We start from the raw sequence: 12734 nt of genomic DNA on the forward strand, positions 1-12734 counted from the left end.
TTAATTATGCATGACTCCATAGTCGTTATACATCACAATATCGATGAATGGAATAAACGGCGGCTGAAAAAACATAGGCCAAATGCCTGCTCAGGAAGCAAAAGATATGCTTCAGGAGAAAGGTAAATCACAAGAAATTTGCTCCATGCTAGTAGTAGGTGGAGGTAATGTTGATGAGGATGAGCAGCACGTAGCCGGGGGCAATGGAGGCATGGGCTATTGCAACAGGAAATGGAGGAGGCATGAGGGGATTTGTTGGGGCACGAACGTCGCTAGAGGCAAATTTGTGATGCATAGGTCGTCATCAGAGGAGTCGTGGGATGGGGCGGAGGGGGCGGTGAGGATGAGGGTGTGTCGTGTTGATGATGGGTGGTTGGACTACTACAACAGAGGAGAAGCAGCAGACGTGTCGGCCGACTGACAATGTCGGTATCGTACTTGTCGTGGTCGGGCGGAGGAAGGAAGGGAGCGGGGCAGGCAACGAGGAGGGGAAAGTCGTGGTAGTGGTGGGAGATAGGGTGGAGACATGGGTTGGATAGCGCCGACAACAGCCGCCGTGGTAGATCTGTTCTGACACTGTCGACTATTGCCTGTTTGTATGGAGTTTTTTTCTGAGATGTGGCTAGTCGGGAAAGACAGGGGGGATCTAAAAATATCGACCTCAATGCGGGCGCCTTTCTGCAAAATCGCCACAAATTGCCTCCTGTCCGTTAGATGCAGATCCGATGGTTGTAAAGCAAGAATGGCAGACACATCATCACCAATACCTCGAATTTTTATAAGAGTAGAGAGATGTGGCTAGTCAAAAGAGACATAAGGGTTATCTAAAAATATCTACATAAGTGTGGGCGCCTTTCTACAAAATCGCCACAAATTGCCTCCTATCCGTTAAATGCAGATTTGATGGTTGTAAATCTAGAATGCCAGACACATCATCACCACCAACTCGGATTTTTATAGGAGTAGAGATAAGTTTTGCGTCTCCCTTGTCCATTGCATCATCAATTTGTCGCTATCCGAAAGGTATGAAAAAGAATGATTCAACATCAATCTAAGCGGTAGGAAAAAAAACTATGTGACATCATTCAGAGTGAAAGGGAGAAAGATCATAGATGAACCATGAGCTTGTGCTCCTCCCTCGTCTAGCGTAGAAAGGATTCGCCATCGGTCCGGGTCCAGGAGAAAAGAAAAGGTGGCCACAGTCTGAGACGAAAGCCAGTAATAGCTGAGCAGTTGCAATAGGACAAAAAGAAAAGAAGAAAAAAGACTGCAACACTTTACAATTCTGGCCCCACACACCAAAACTGAGCTAATCAAGGCGACCTAGGGTGACAGGCCCATGGGTCTAGCCCGACCGTTTTGGCCCCCGACACAGCAAAACTCAGGTAAACAAGGCGACCTAGGTGATGGTCCCGTGGGTCTAACTCGGGCAGAATTGTGTCCTGGTGCTCATTTTTTAGACATTTCCTTAAAAAGAATCTAGAAAAATTAAGTTTTTGATCAAATAGCGACCAAAAATGTGTTATGTTGTATATTTTATTGTGTTTTTCAAAAATAATTCAAACTTTCCCAGAATTATGATCATGGTAGCCCTCATTTTTTAGAATTGTTTCAATTTTTTCTAGACACTTTTATTTTGTTGGTCAAATTTTGACCCAAAATGGTCCTGAATTTGTATGTTTGTTATATGTTTGGAAAAAGAAAAATGCAAACTAGGGTAGGACCAGGGTGTCAGTAGGCCAAATGGAGAAAAAGGAAAGAAAGGGCGGCTCGGGTATGGGCTGCTCATGTTCACTGGGCCGAAATGGAAAAGGAAGGGGAGCGGCTAGCTCTTGGGCCTGCTGATGTTACTCGCTACTATTTATCTTGCTATCAAAACTATCTTACAACACGTGTAGAGAAACCTTGCTGAAACTGCCTATCGATTCCTTCTGCTCCTCGTTGTGTTCGACATTCTTACTTATTGAAAGGACTAGGTTGATCCCCTATACTTGTGGGTCATCATTGTGGGCTAGGAGGTTTTTAGCCCAACAATAAATTTTATTTGCAAATGTTTAATTATTTTAACCGACTATTAGTGCCGCAATATTTGGACGTTCGGATAGCAAACAGACTCTGTTTCGTATGAAATTTGAAAGGTACCCTCACTAGCCAGTTCGATCGGAGACCGCACAAATCATATCAACCACACCAGAGACCTCCCAGGTTTGGCCCAAACTTGGTCCCTTTTAAATTGCTAAGTCCATGGGAACTCCATTACACCTACAAAGACAATAAAAGAAAGGAAAACTAAAAAACTAATCAAGGCTAAAAGCTATGCAATGAACTCCGTAAAATGCGTACATATCAATAATCATGCATTGTGAATATGAAAAACTGCTAGGTGGAATGATATGAGGAATTTTTATACTAGCATAAAGAGTGATGCAAAAATCCACACATCACTTGTTTATTCATTTAAATGGATTTTTTGTAAAGAAATTATAAATATAATCCTAAAACCCTGTGGCTACCATAAAAATTTAGGTCTTCTAAAATTAGTTTGATCCCTCAAATAATTTAAGCAATAACTTTTATTTTTATTTTTACTAGAATTGTAGAGAGAGAGAGAGAGGGGAAGAACATGGACCGTCTCTTAAGTAACAAGAGCATCCATCTCGATCAATGAACAAAACACACATGAATAACCAACGAAGAAGCCCAAATCACATGGTGGAAATCAGTGAAACAATGATGGTAAGCAAGCAAAACATCCACTTGACAATAACGATTCATTTGACAAATGATAATTAATGACCACCATATTTTTTGTTTTTGCAAACATAACCACTAAGTTCAGCAACACCACCTTATGGACTCTTGGTTCATTACGACCCATTATGACATAAACGAGCACAATGAAATGTAGACATTGGTAATACTAAGCGTTCATTACTTCAGCGCGCCCTAGATGTTCCTCTACTCAAAGGCCCACTGGTTCTCCTTGCGGATCTCCTCCTCCTCCCCAGGTTTGAATTTGTCATTTATGTTGAAGATCTTGCGGATCTCCTCTGGTGTCTTTCCCGTCATCATGTCGGCGACGGTCTGGCAAGTCAGGTCTAGAAGCCCCTTGATGTTGAGGTGGTTTGCAGCCTGAGAGGGAGCAAAAGTGCAAAAGGAATAATGGTGTGTCAGAGGGAATCATTGGTTTACAAAAACATGGATAACTACATATACCACCTACATAGATGTTTCTGCGACAAACTAAAACACAAAACAAGGCATGCATTATTCAAAGAACATAACATGGGTTAACATAATTGGATCGATAGTCAAGAAAAGTTAACATAACTATAACAAAATAGAGTGATATCAAACACAGCTACATACATTCCTACATGATAAATGATAATTTTGTAAGTGCATAAGCTACATGGGCTCAGATGACAAGCACCACTTCTCAAAATGCATTGGCAATTGCATTCATCATCCGGGAATTTTGATATCAACATATATGGCTATAGTACACCACAATCATCAGTCAAGCAATGATACTCAGATGAACACATTCATAGTCAATGTGGATCAATAGTGGCATCTAAAAGATTAGCTCAGATGGTAAAGGCAGCGATAATAATAAAGTTAGAAACAATAGTTAGCTATCATACCAAAATCAAACCACAACACAAAACATGTGTTTAGGGGTTAGTAATATGTGAAATTGGAATATGTATTGCAAGTGAAGATGCCACATGTGAGATACAAATCTTATCTATGGTAAACTAAGATAACAGAAATTCAAAGTAAATAGTGCTAAACTCTTGAAAACAAGATCAGGATTTTATAGTGGTCATGGGAAGTCATGCATGGTTTCACTTCAAACGATGGAAACCATCATCACTTCTCACATGGACATGCATAATGCATCATCTGGTGATTTAGCTACAAGGATGTAATGTTAATAGAACCTCAATCAATACTCAACCAATGCTAGATAGAAGAAGGCATTCGTAGACGGCATGGATCAGTAGTGGTATCTAAAAGATTAGTTGAAATAATAAATATTGGATACAAAGTCAGAAACATTAGCATGATCATGTGATTTAGCTATCACTATGTATACAGAAAAATAAATAGTAAATTGATGCTAGATAGAAGAAGAAGGCATTCATTGTTGACATATGGACCAGTAGTGGAATCTATAAGATTATATAAGATAATAAAGACATAGATAGCAAATTTAGAAACAAGAGTGTGATCTACAAAGCATAATTATAAATATCAAAGTAGTAATGTATGATATTGGATTTATGTATTATAACTAAGGATGACACATGTGACATACCACCCTATCTATGATAAACCAACATAACTATAACAAAACAAATTCAGAGCAGATACATACAAGATCATAATTTTACACTAGATATGGACATTCGTGCAAGGTTCAAATATAGAAACAACAATGACATATGTAGCATAATCACAAAGACCATATATTGCTCTATGTTGTATGATGTTTCCGCAAGTTATTCAAAGAGAAACCACTCACTCTTCATCCCATATATGTAATTTACAAGCACAATGATAGTGAATCTAATAATTTAAAATGTTTCTAGGTTATTCATATATAGTGAAGCATATTAGACCAGATGAACATGGAACTTTAAATTAATATAGCTCCCAAGATCATGCCCGAACCTAGCTCTTATAGGGTTAGTATGTATGGTCGGTGGCTCTCTATATCGCCAATAAAAACTCTTTATAAACTAAAACTAATCCATTGTGTACCTAACCTAATCCAATTGAGTCAAATCTACCTTGATGAAGGTACGAGGACAAATTCCAATCTATCTAAATCTCAATCAGACACAAGTAACAAGCCACAAAAAACAAAAAAAAACAATCTTGATTCCAACCATGGGGAATGGTAAAAAATAGATCTAGGGAAAGTCAAAGAACAAATCGAAGGACGGAAAGTAATCACACCAGCATGAGGTCGAATATGGTGGCCTTGTCGACCTTGACGAAATTGGCATCCCAGTTTTTGAGGTACTCCGCGGGTGCCGCAGGCACAGCCGACGTAGCATTTGACGCCCTGGCTCCTCCTCCAAATTCAGATGTGTTGACGGCCTTTGCTTGGACGTGTTTGTTGCAGTACTCAATGACCATGGAGAGGATCTTTGAGTCGACATTGCGGAGCGACAAGCCGTTGTCAGTATAGTCGTCCTCGATCATGTGCCGGATCATTTGCGACTCCATGGCCACCGCCTGCTCCACCTCAAACTCCTTGCCATCCGAACTCTTGAGCTTGATGATCTTCTTGCCCTCTGCGGCCGCCATCGGGTGGATCGGAGCTAGGGTTGGGGTGGGAAAATTGGGGATCGAGGAAACCCTAACTAGAAGAGGAAACTCTAGCGGCGGCAGACGAAAGGAGGAAAGATGGGGTGTTTTGTTGGAGGGTGGATTGGGCTTTTGGGGAATTTATTTTGGGCCGATTGAGCAATGTTTGGATGGGTAGATATGTAGCGTACAAGCCTTAGAAAGAAATGAAGCCAAATAATATAAAACCAGATGAAATCAAACCAAATTTGTTATGAGTTCAAAGGGGTCAAACTAGAAAATTCATATTTTCCGATTTGATGAGGACAACGGTGGTATCTTCGGTTGGAACTATTTTACCACCTTCCCAGGATGTGGGCTCACCTTATAAGTTGGCCCACATGATGAAGGTTTAATTTTTATTTATTTATTTACGAATCGACGGGATTAACACATGCTGAATGATTTTCTGTCAGACCAAAAACATGCAGAAAACAGTAACTGGCTCTAGGCATTGAATTTATAGTTTAGTTCAAAAAAATAATATAAATTGCTATAGATGGTGTTATAATAGTATGAATCAATCAAAAATTATAAGTTTGAGACGTATGAGTCACCGAGCAGAACATAGTACATACGCATATACGTTCACCCCTATGAACGATGCAAGATTCGTTGTGTACTCGACGACTTCCTTTCTGCCAGCTCACGGGGTACATATTTAATTTAACACATATATTGTTTTTGCGGCTGCTTCGAGCCGCGGGAAATTTGTGGATATTACATGTTGATATGTCGACCGAATTACTCTTATAAAGGATGCAATGCAACTACTCTTATAAAGGATTCTGGAGTACCGCCTCGGCACACCAACCTTCTGCCTTCCTCACAGCCACTCCACCGTCAAGCCATGTTGGGTCGTTCCTCACTATGAGCGTGGGGAGCACCTGGTCTGGCACCTTTTCTTCGCCACTGCGTGCCCATTTCTTGCAATGAGGGTGGTGCCTAAGACCAACTCTAATGTGCCGATACCTTCTGTCCGTGCACGTCCGTTTGGGTCGAGACGAACACAAATCGCGGCCTAATGTGCCGACGCAAATGGGGAGTATCCGCTTTTTGTCTGCCCGCGGCCCATTTCAAGCCCAGATTTAACCCGGGTTTGCATCAGCACGGACATAACGCGGACGCATGCGACGCCCGTCCTTGTCTTCCCCCTAGCCCACCAGTCGGTGGCACATTGGCAGTTACCCTCCTCTCCCGTCCAAACCTAAGACACTCGGGCACCCCGCCTTCGTAGTTGTTGCCCAGTTCCGGCCGGTTGGACGTTGCCCAGGCCACCGCCCGCACCCACAAACCTCCCCCGGCAACACGCTGCTGCCGGCAGCTACCCTTGGTGATGAGCCAGGCCTAGTTTTGCCGCCGTCGTAGCACCCCACCCACCCACCCACCCACGACCATGCCACCACCCTCACCTCCGGCGCCGCCGGCAACGCTCCAATCCCAACTTCCTCGATCGGCGTTCGCCTCCACGGTCACCACCACGCCGATAGGCCTGCTGCCTTGTCTGGGAGAGGCGCGGGGATCTTCGCCGGCCGGCTTCTTCAACCATGCCCGCAAGGTGTTCGACGTTTCGCCTGCAAGGTACAAATGGATAGTGGAGACGAATACTTTTTCGACAACTTCATTTGCGATTCAAATGATTCATCCTTGGACGATGAGGAGTTTGTGGTTGCTAGTTTGGTCGTCAATGACCACATTGCTAGGCAGTGGCCGATGTTTAGGGGCTCGATCCCGGGCCATGCTCCGGCGTTGAATCGCAACAGAGAGAGCGGCCCTTGCCTACTCTGGGAAGACTACTTCAAGTCCTCTTCCCCACTCTTCAAACACAAGCCATTCTGGTGCCGCTTCCGGATGGCTAGACATGTGTTCTCGTATGTGTGAGGGGTTGTGGCATACGATGATTATTTCGTATGCAAGGAGGATGCCCCTGGGAGAGGTTGGCTTCTCCTCTTATCAGAAATGCATTGCAGCTATTCGGGTGCTTGCATACCAAATACCATGTGACCTGATTGATGAGTATGTCTGCGTGAGTGAGTCCACGTGCCTAGAATCCATGTACAGGTTCTGCAAGGTTGTGCTAGTAGTGTTTGGCCAGGAGTACTTGAGAGAGCCAACTGTTGCACCAGGTTGTTGGTGATCAATGCAGACAGGGGCTTTCCGAGGATGCTTGGTAGCACACATATTGTAAGCACTGCAGGTGGAAGAACTGTTCATCTGCTTGGCAGGAGTAGTATAGAGGTCATGTGAAAGTTTGCAATGTCATACTTGAGGCCGTGCTTCACAAGATCTTTGGATTTGGTACTCTTTCTTCGGCACGGCCGGCTTTCACAATGACACAACGTACTTCAGCGTTCTCCGGTGTTTGGAAGGCTTGCAAAAGGCAATTGCACAGAGGTCAATATTGACATCAACTGCCACCACTATAACAAAGGATACTACCTTGCTGATGGTATTTATCCTCAGTGCGTTACTCTTGTGAAAACAATCCCCAACCCGATAGGAGAGAAGAGGCAGTGATTTGCCCAAACACAAAAAAGTGCTAGAAAGAATGTGGAGCGTGCTTTTGGTGCTCTTCAATCTCGATGAGGCATCATACAATATCCTGCTAGAATTTAAGAGCACCAAAAAGTTGTGGGAAGCGATGAGTGCTAGTGTGATCATGCACAACATGATTATAGAGGATGAGCATGAGGATGAAATCTTCGACCATGGGTTTCAATATTAAGGTGAAAATGATGTGCCTGAGCATGAAGGAGCGGCAACTTCTGCATAGTTCACTCAATTTTATCATAAATGCATGATGGGCATCTGACATTATGTAAGAACCCAAATCACAACGGATATCAGTGAAGTTCCAACTTCTCCGCAAGCAACTCAGAGAGAAGAAAAAGAAAAAGAAGACAACGAGGAGGAAGAGAGAAACATAGTATAAGAAGGAAAAGAAAGAAGCAACGGGGATGCAAACACAAGAAAAGAAAGGAAAACAAAACTGTCAAAGTCTGCAACCAAGAAAGAGACTAGCTACAAGTTGCTCATTGCTGCTGCCTATAACTACATCATACCATACCATACCAGACCAGACCAGACCAGACAATCAACCAACAACCGAATCCACTATTTCTATCAACGATCCGCCAGGCCAGAGCCAACATCTTCGGTTAAATTGATCATACTCGACGACATTAATTATACTAACTAGACTTCTTTTTAAACTCACGCAGGAGAGACATGCAACCAACCAAACCAAACCCTAGAATCATCCATCCATCATCCACTAGCTAAGCTAGCCTAGGCTCAACTTCCGCCGTACCAAACTAAACAGTCTACATCATTCACTCCCGGATCGAGTTGATGTCGATGCCGCAGGACCGCGACTCCATCTGCCGCATCATGCCCGTCCACCCGCTCATCATCGCGTCCGACGGCAGCTCCTCCTCTCCGCGGGGCATCGGCATCAGCGGCGAAGGGCCCTCTTCCTCCGCCTCGCCTCCAACTCCGACTCTGTCTCCGCCACTGCCCCCATTGGCATCGCCGGTCTGTTCTTCCTCCGCTGCAGCAGACTCCTGCCCGGCCTTGCCCTTCCTGCTCTTCTTCGACCCCGCGTACATGAAGCTCCCCACAATCACCTGCACCAACACGCACAATCACCTGATCATTCATTTCTGGAACACAACAGACCAAGGATGAATTAATGAAATGCTGATGTTTCAGTGGAAAAAAAAAAGAAGCGAGTGGTCACCTGAACTGTCCCGGCTGCTGTCAGGACTCCACCAACGCTTCCTCCAATCACCCTGTGATCAGCGCCACACAGCGCTATGCATAGCCCTCCGTTTCGTGTGCGTGTAACACCGTCATCTATCACCAGGTATGATCCAGAGAGGCACAGGATTTCGAATCGACCCTGTCAAAGGTAATAGTGGGCACGCAAAAATTGTTACGGTGTTGTCCGTGACTGGTGTTATAACTTATAAGTGTAGCATTTCTTGGCAAAATAGAATAAATATTAATGATTCCCTATTCATCAGCAATGCACCTAGGAACTGCAAACTTGAAGAAATACCTCCTGTCCTAGGTTGCTAACAACATATCATGACTTCATTTGACGACAAAGGACAGAAGTAGTCAGGTTTACTTCTACCAAGACAATAGATCAACAACGTATACATCAAAGATGCAGCTCCTAAATATGAAATAACCGAAAGGAGGGCATTAAGATGGCAAGTAATAGAGAAAAATACTGACATTACTGCCAGTTACCAGAAGGAGAGCACTAAGATGACAGCGCACACATCAAAAACTGCCAGTAACAAAGCATAATGGGCCATGCCACATATATGGTTAATAGGTTCGCAGGCATTACCAGGACCCAACCCAGCTGCCTTAAGGCTTTTATCCAGATTTCACAGGATGAATCTATGACATGACAAATAAAAACAAAGGCTGGTTCTTTGATGTAGGATGTTGTATACATGCTATCCTGCTCATGTTCGAAAATGAGAAGACATCTTGTATCAAATTTTACCAACAGAAAGATATAAGGCTTCTAGGAGAAGTCAAGATGTAATTGCAGTTCTTTTTGTAGCTTATTACTGGTTCCATTCTACCACAGCATATCACCTCATATGGTTAGGTTCTAAACCTGATGGGCTCTGATAAAAACATTCCAGTTCTAGCGTCCATTGTGAAACCAAATTCTGTAAGCAACTGGTAAAAGTTTGCAGGTAACAAAACAGATAACTTGGAATATCTTGAGCACAGCTTCTGTTAAACAAGAATAGAATACAAGGCACATAGATATCAGTCTCTGGGCCACTGGTACAAACAACCATGAGAACATACCTCATATTTAACTACACTGCCAGAACCTGCATCCTGATGAAGGGTTGCTGTGGAGACAGCCCCTGATGCTGACATGATGCAGACCGCCCTTGGGCCCTGTTGCGAGAAGGACATTATCCTGGCTGCGACATCCTGCACAAATAGGCACAGACACACTATAACTGTAAGTCATGCAACAGAATGTGCACAATGCATAGAAAACTAAATTATTTAACACTTTGCTATACTTCAGAAAGACGACCGAAGGGACATGAGTACATTTAAGTACATTTAAGCCAGCATGGACCATGTGGAACCAGATTCAAGGGTTACCATATATAATGGCTGAGGGACAATAGTTTCAATAGTTGCTGACATGAAACCAGGCCAGTCAGCGCCTGCTTCAACGGTAATAAAAAGAGCATTGCTGATCATTTGGTTAAGCTAAAACACCCATACATCTGGTGAGGCAACAAAAGCTTTAGAAACCCAACATAACATGCTTAGGCGTGGATCCGTGGAACCAGGCCCTAGCCCAAGTTATGGGTAGAGTTACTGCTTTCACACACCCTGTGGCGTGTGGTTTTGTAGCACAACATATCTTAAGTTCCTAACCGCATCCAATAGAAATAAAAGGCAAGGATCTTATTTATAGGAAGTGAAACATTTAGATAGGAACAGCTTGGAAAACAGAGCAAGAGATCATGTTAGTTTCCTTTCAGTTAAAGATTGTCACCATCAGTTCAACATCAGCATGTGGTGTTCCTTTTTCCTTTTTAATAATTCAGAACGTGCAGCACAGTGCTCGTAATACAACTGAAGATCAACTCCCTCAAGATTGCTTGAGTGACCAAACCCGAAAGCTGCGCTAGCTTAACATGTGCCGGCATCAAAAGCGGGCTTTTTTGTTGTGCAGAACAAGAAGGGGGAAAAGCAACACCCATTCTAAAGCACAGAAAGTAAACATTGTCACATCACAATAAATGATAAATCTGCCTTGTCAGCGCAAACAAAAAGGGCATCCTTCTCAGAAAGATCTGTATCTAATATTTATCGGTTTATTTCAGGCAGGAAACGGCAGCAACTTTAGAAACCCGTGTCTTTTTGATCCACGGGGTCCAAATCTAGCGAATTTTTGCTAGAAAGGCGACGCGCTTTTTGCAAAAGTGCAGAGCAACTTAATATAAGCACATAAAGAAGAAACTGCATTGAACTTTGGCAGGAAACTGGAATGTTCCATTGTTAAGAGGAGCAATCAATCAAATTATGTTGGCAACCAACCACATCGTCAGTACATATAAATGTGGGGGATAGATACGGACCTCTCCTGATGGGATGATGATGACATGGGGGGTGAACCCGGTGCCGACGGTGCCGAGGAAAGATTTCCCTGCGAAATAAGAAGACAACAAAACTGTCATCTTGAAACCAGGGGAATGCTCTGTTTTCGTTTCCATGTGAGTGGCAAAAGATTGATTGCTTACCGAGGGAGGCGAGCTGCTGCATCTTGCCGGAGCCGGGGGGCCGGCCGCGGCGCTTCTCGGAGGAGGGCCCGCCGCCGGAGCCGGGCGTGACGGGGACGATGGCGGTGCAGGGGGAGGGGGCCGCCGGCGAGGGGGACGGCGCGACGGGGCCGGAGCCGTCGGGCTTGTACTTGCGGGGGCGGCCGCGCTTCTTCCTGCCGAGGTCGTCGGCGGCGGCGGGCGGGGAGGGGCCCATGGGGGCGTGGGGAATGTGGGGGTCGGGGCCCATGGGGAAGGAGAAGACGTCAAGCGGGTGGTGGTGGCGGGGGTAGGCGTCAGGCGGCGGAGGGGAGGGAAAGGCGGGGGCTTGGGTGGCGGTGGAGGGGGAGGGGGAGGGGCGGTGGTGGACGTAGTAGGGGGAGGAGGAGGCGGCGCCGGAGGAGGCCGCCAGGGAGGAGGAGGAGTCGGTGGAGTCCATTCATCCGACGGCGGGCGGCGGCGGCGAGGGAGAGGAGTAGGAGGGCGGCGGCGGCGGCGAGGGAGAAACCCTATCTAGATTCGCCGGCGCGGCATGGACGGATGGATTCCGGCGAGAAGGGGGAGGGGAGACGAGTGTGGGTGAGTGGAGGCCCAAGGAAAAGCTGCTTGCTAAAACCCTAGAAAGAGATGAGAGAGTGGGGTTGGGGTTGGTTTTGGTTCCATTCCAAGTTTCCAACCAACAACACATGACTCACCACAACCTCAACACATGTTTGGTGTTTCACAACCCCTCCCCCTCACTCTCACACACATGTCATCTGTCCAAAAAATAAGGTGCCCTCGGCATGGTTTTTACCGCTCTCCCGGTCTCATAATGCAAGACGTTTTTCAACTTTAATGCCAGACAACCTCCGAGCCGCCCTGCACCAGTGTGAACCCGCAGGAATGACCCTCTACGGCCATTGGATGCACCCATCAGGTGAATCAAGACCGTTAATCATGCTCTGGCCAAGAGCGTCGAAATGCATAATGTAGTGTCAAAAACTGTCTTACATTATGGGATGAGGGGGTAGTTTCTACTGGTATACAAAGTGGCATACCAGGCTTATTATG

The 12734-nt window shown here is 45.0% G+C and overlaps 2 protein-coding genes across 2 annotated transcripts; both read right to left on the bottom strand.

Annotated features, from left to right (window-relative positions):
- Nucleotides 1-2800: 2800 nt before the first annotated feature.
- Nucleotides 2801-5418, bottom strand: LOC125522536 (SKP1-like protein 1). The gene is made up of 2 exons (XM_048687584.1): nucleotides 4969-5418; nucleotides 2801-3132 (listed from the first exon to the last, which is right to left on the bottom strand). Exons 1-2 carry the CDS (start codon nucleotides 5320-5322, stop codon nucleotides 2959-2961), a joined length of 528 nt encoding a protein of 175 aa, XP_048543541.1. The 5' UTR covers nucleotides 5323-5418; the 3' UTR covers nucleotides 2801-2958.
- A 3037-nt stretch (nucleotides 5419-8455) lies between these two features.
- On the bottom strand, nucleotides 8456-12358 carry LOC125522535 (AT-hook motif nuclear-localized protein 9-like). The gene is made up of 5 exons (XM_048687583.1): nucleotides 11664-12358; nucleotides 11502-11569; nucleotides 10201-10332; nucleotides 9101-9262; nucleotides 8456-8987 (listed from the first exon to the last, which is right to left on the bottom strand). Exons 1-5 carry the CDS (start codon nucleotides 12118-12120, stop codon nucleotides 8694-8696), a joined length of 1113 nt encoding a protein of 370 aa, XP_048543540.1. The 5' UTR covers nucleotides 12121-12358; the 3' UTR covers nucleotides 8456-8693.
- Between the last annotated feature and the right edge of the window lie 376 nt (nucleotides 12359-12734).

Source organism: Triticum urartu, chromosome 7 (genome assembly GCF_003073215.2).
Source record: "Triticum urartu cultivar G1812 chromosome 7, Tu2.1, whole genome shotgun sequence".
Taxonomy (NCBI): Eukaryota; Viridiplantae; Streptophyta; class Magnoliopsida; order Poales; family Poaceae; genus Triticum; species Triticum urartu.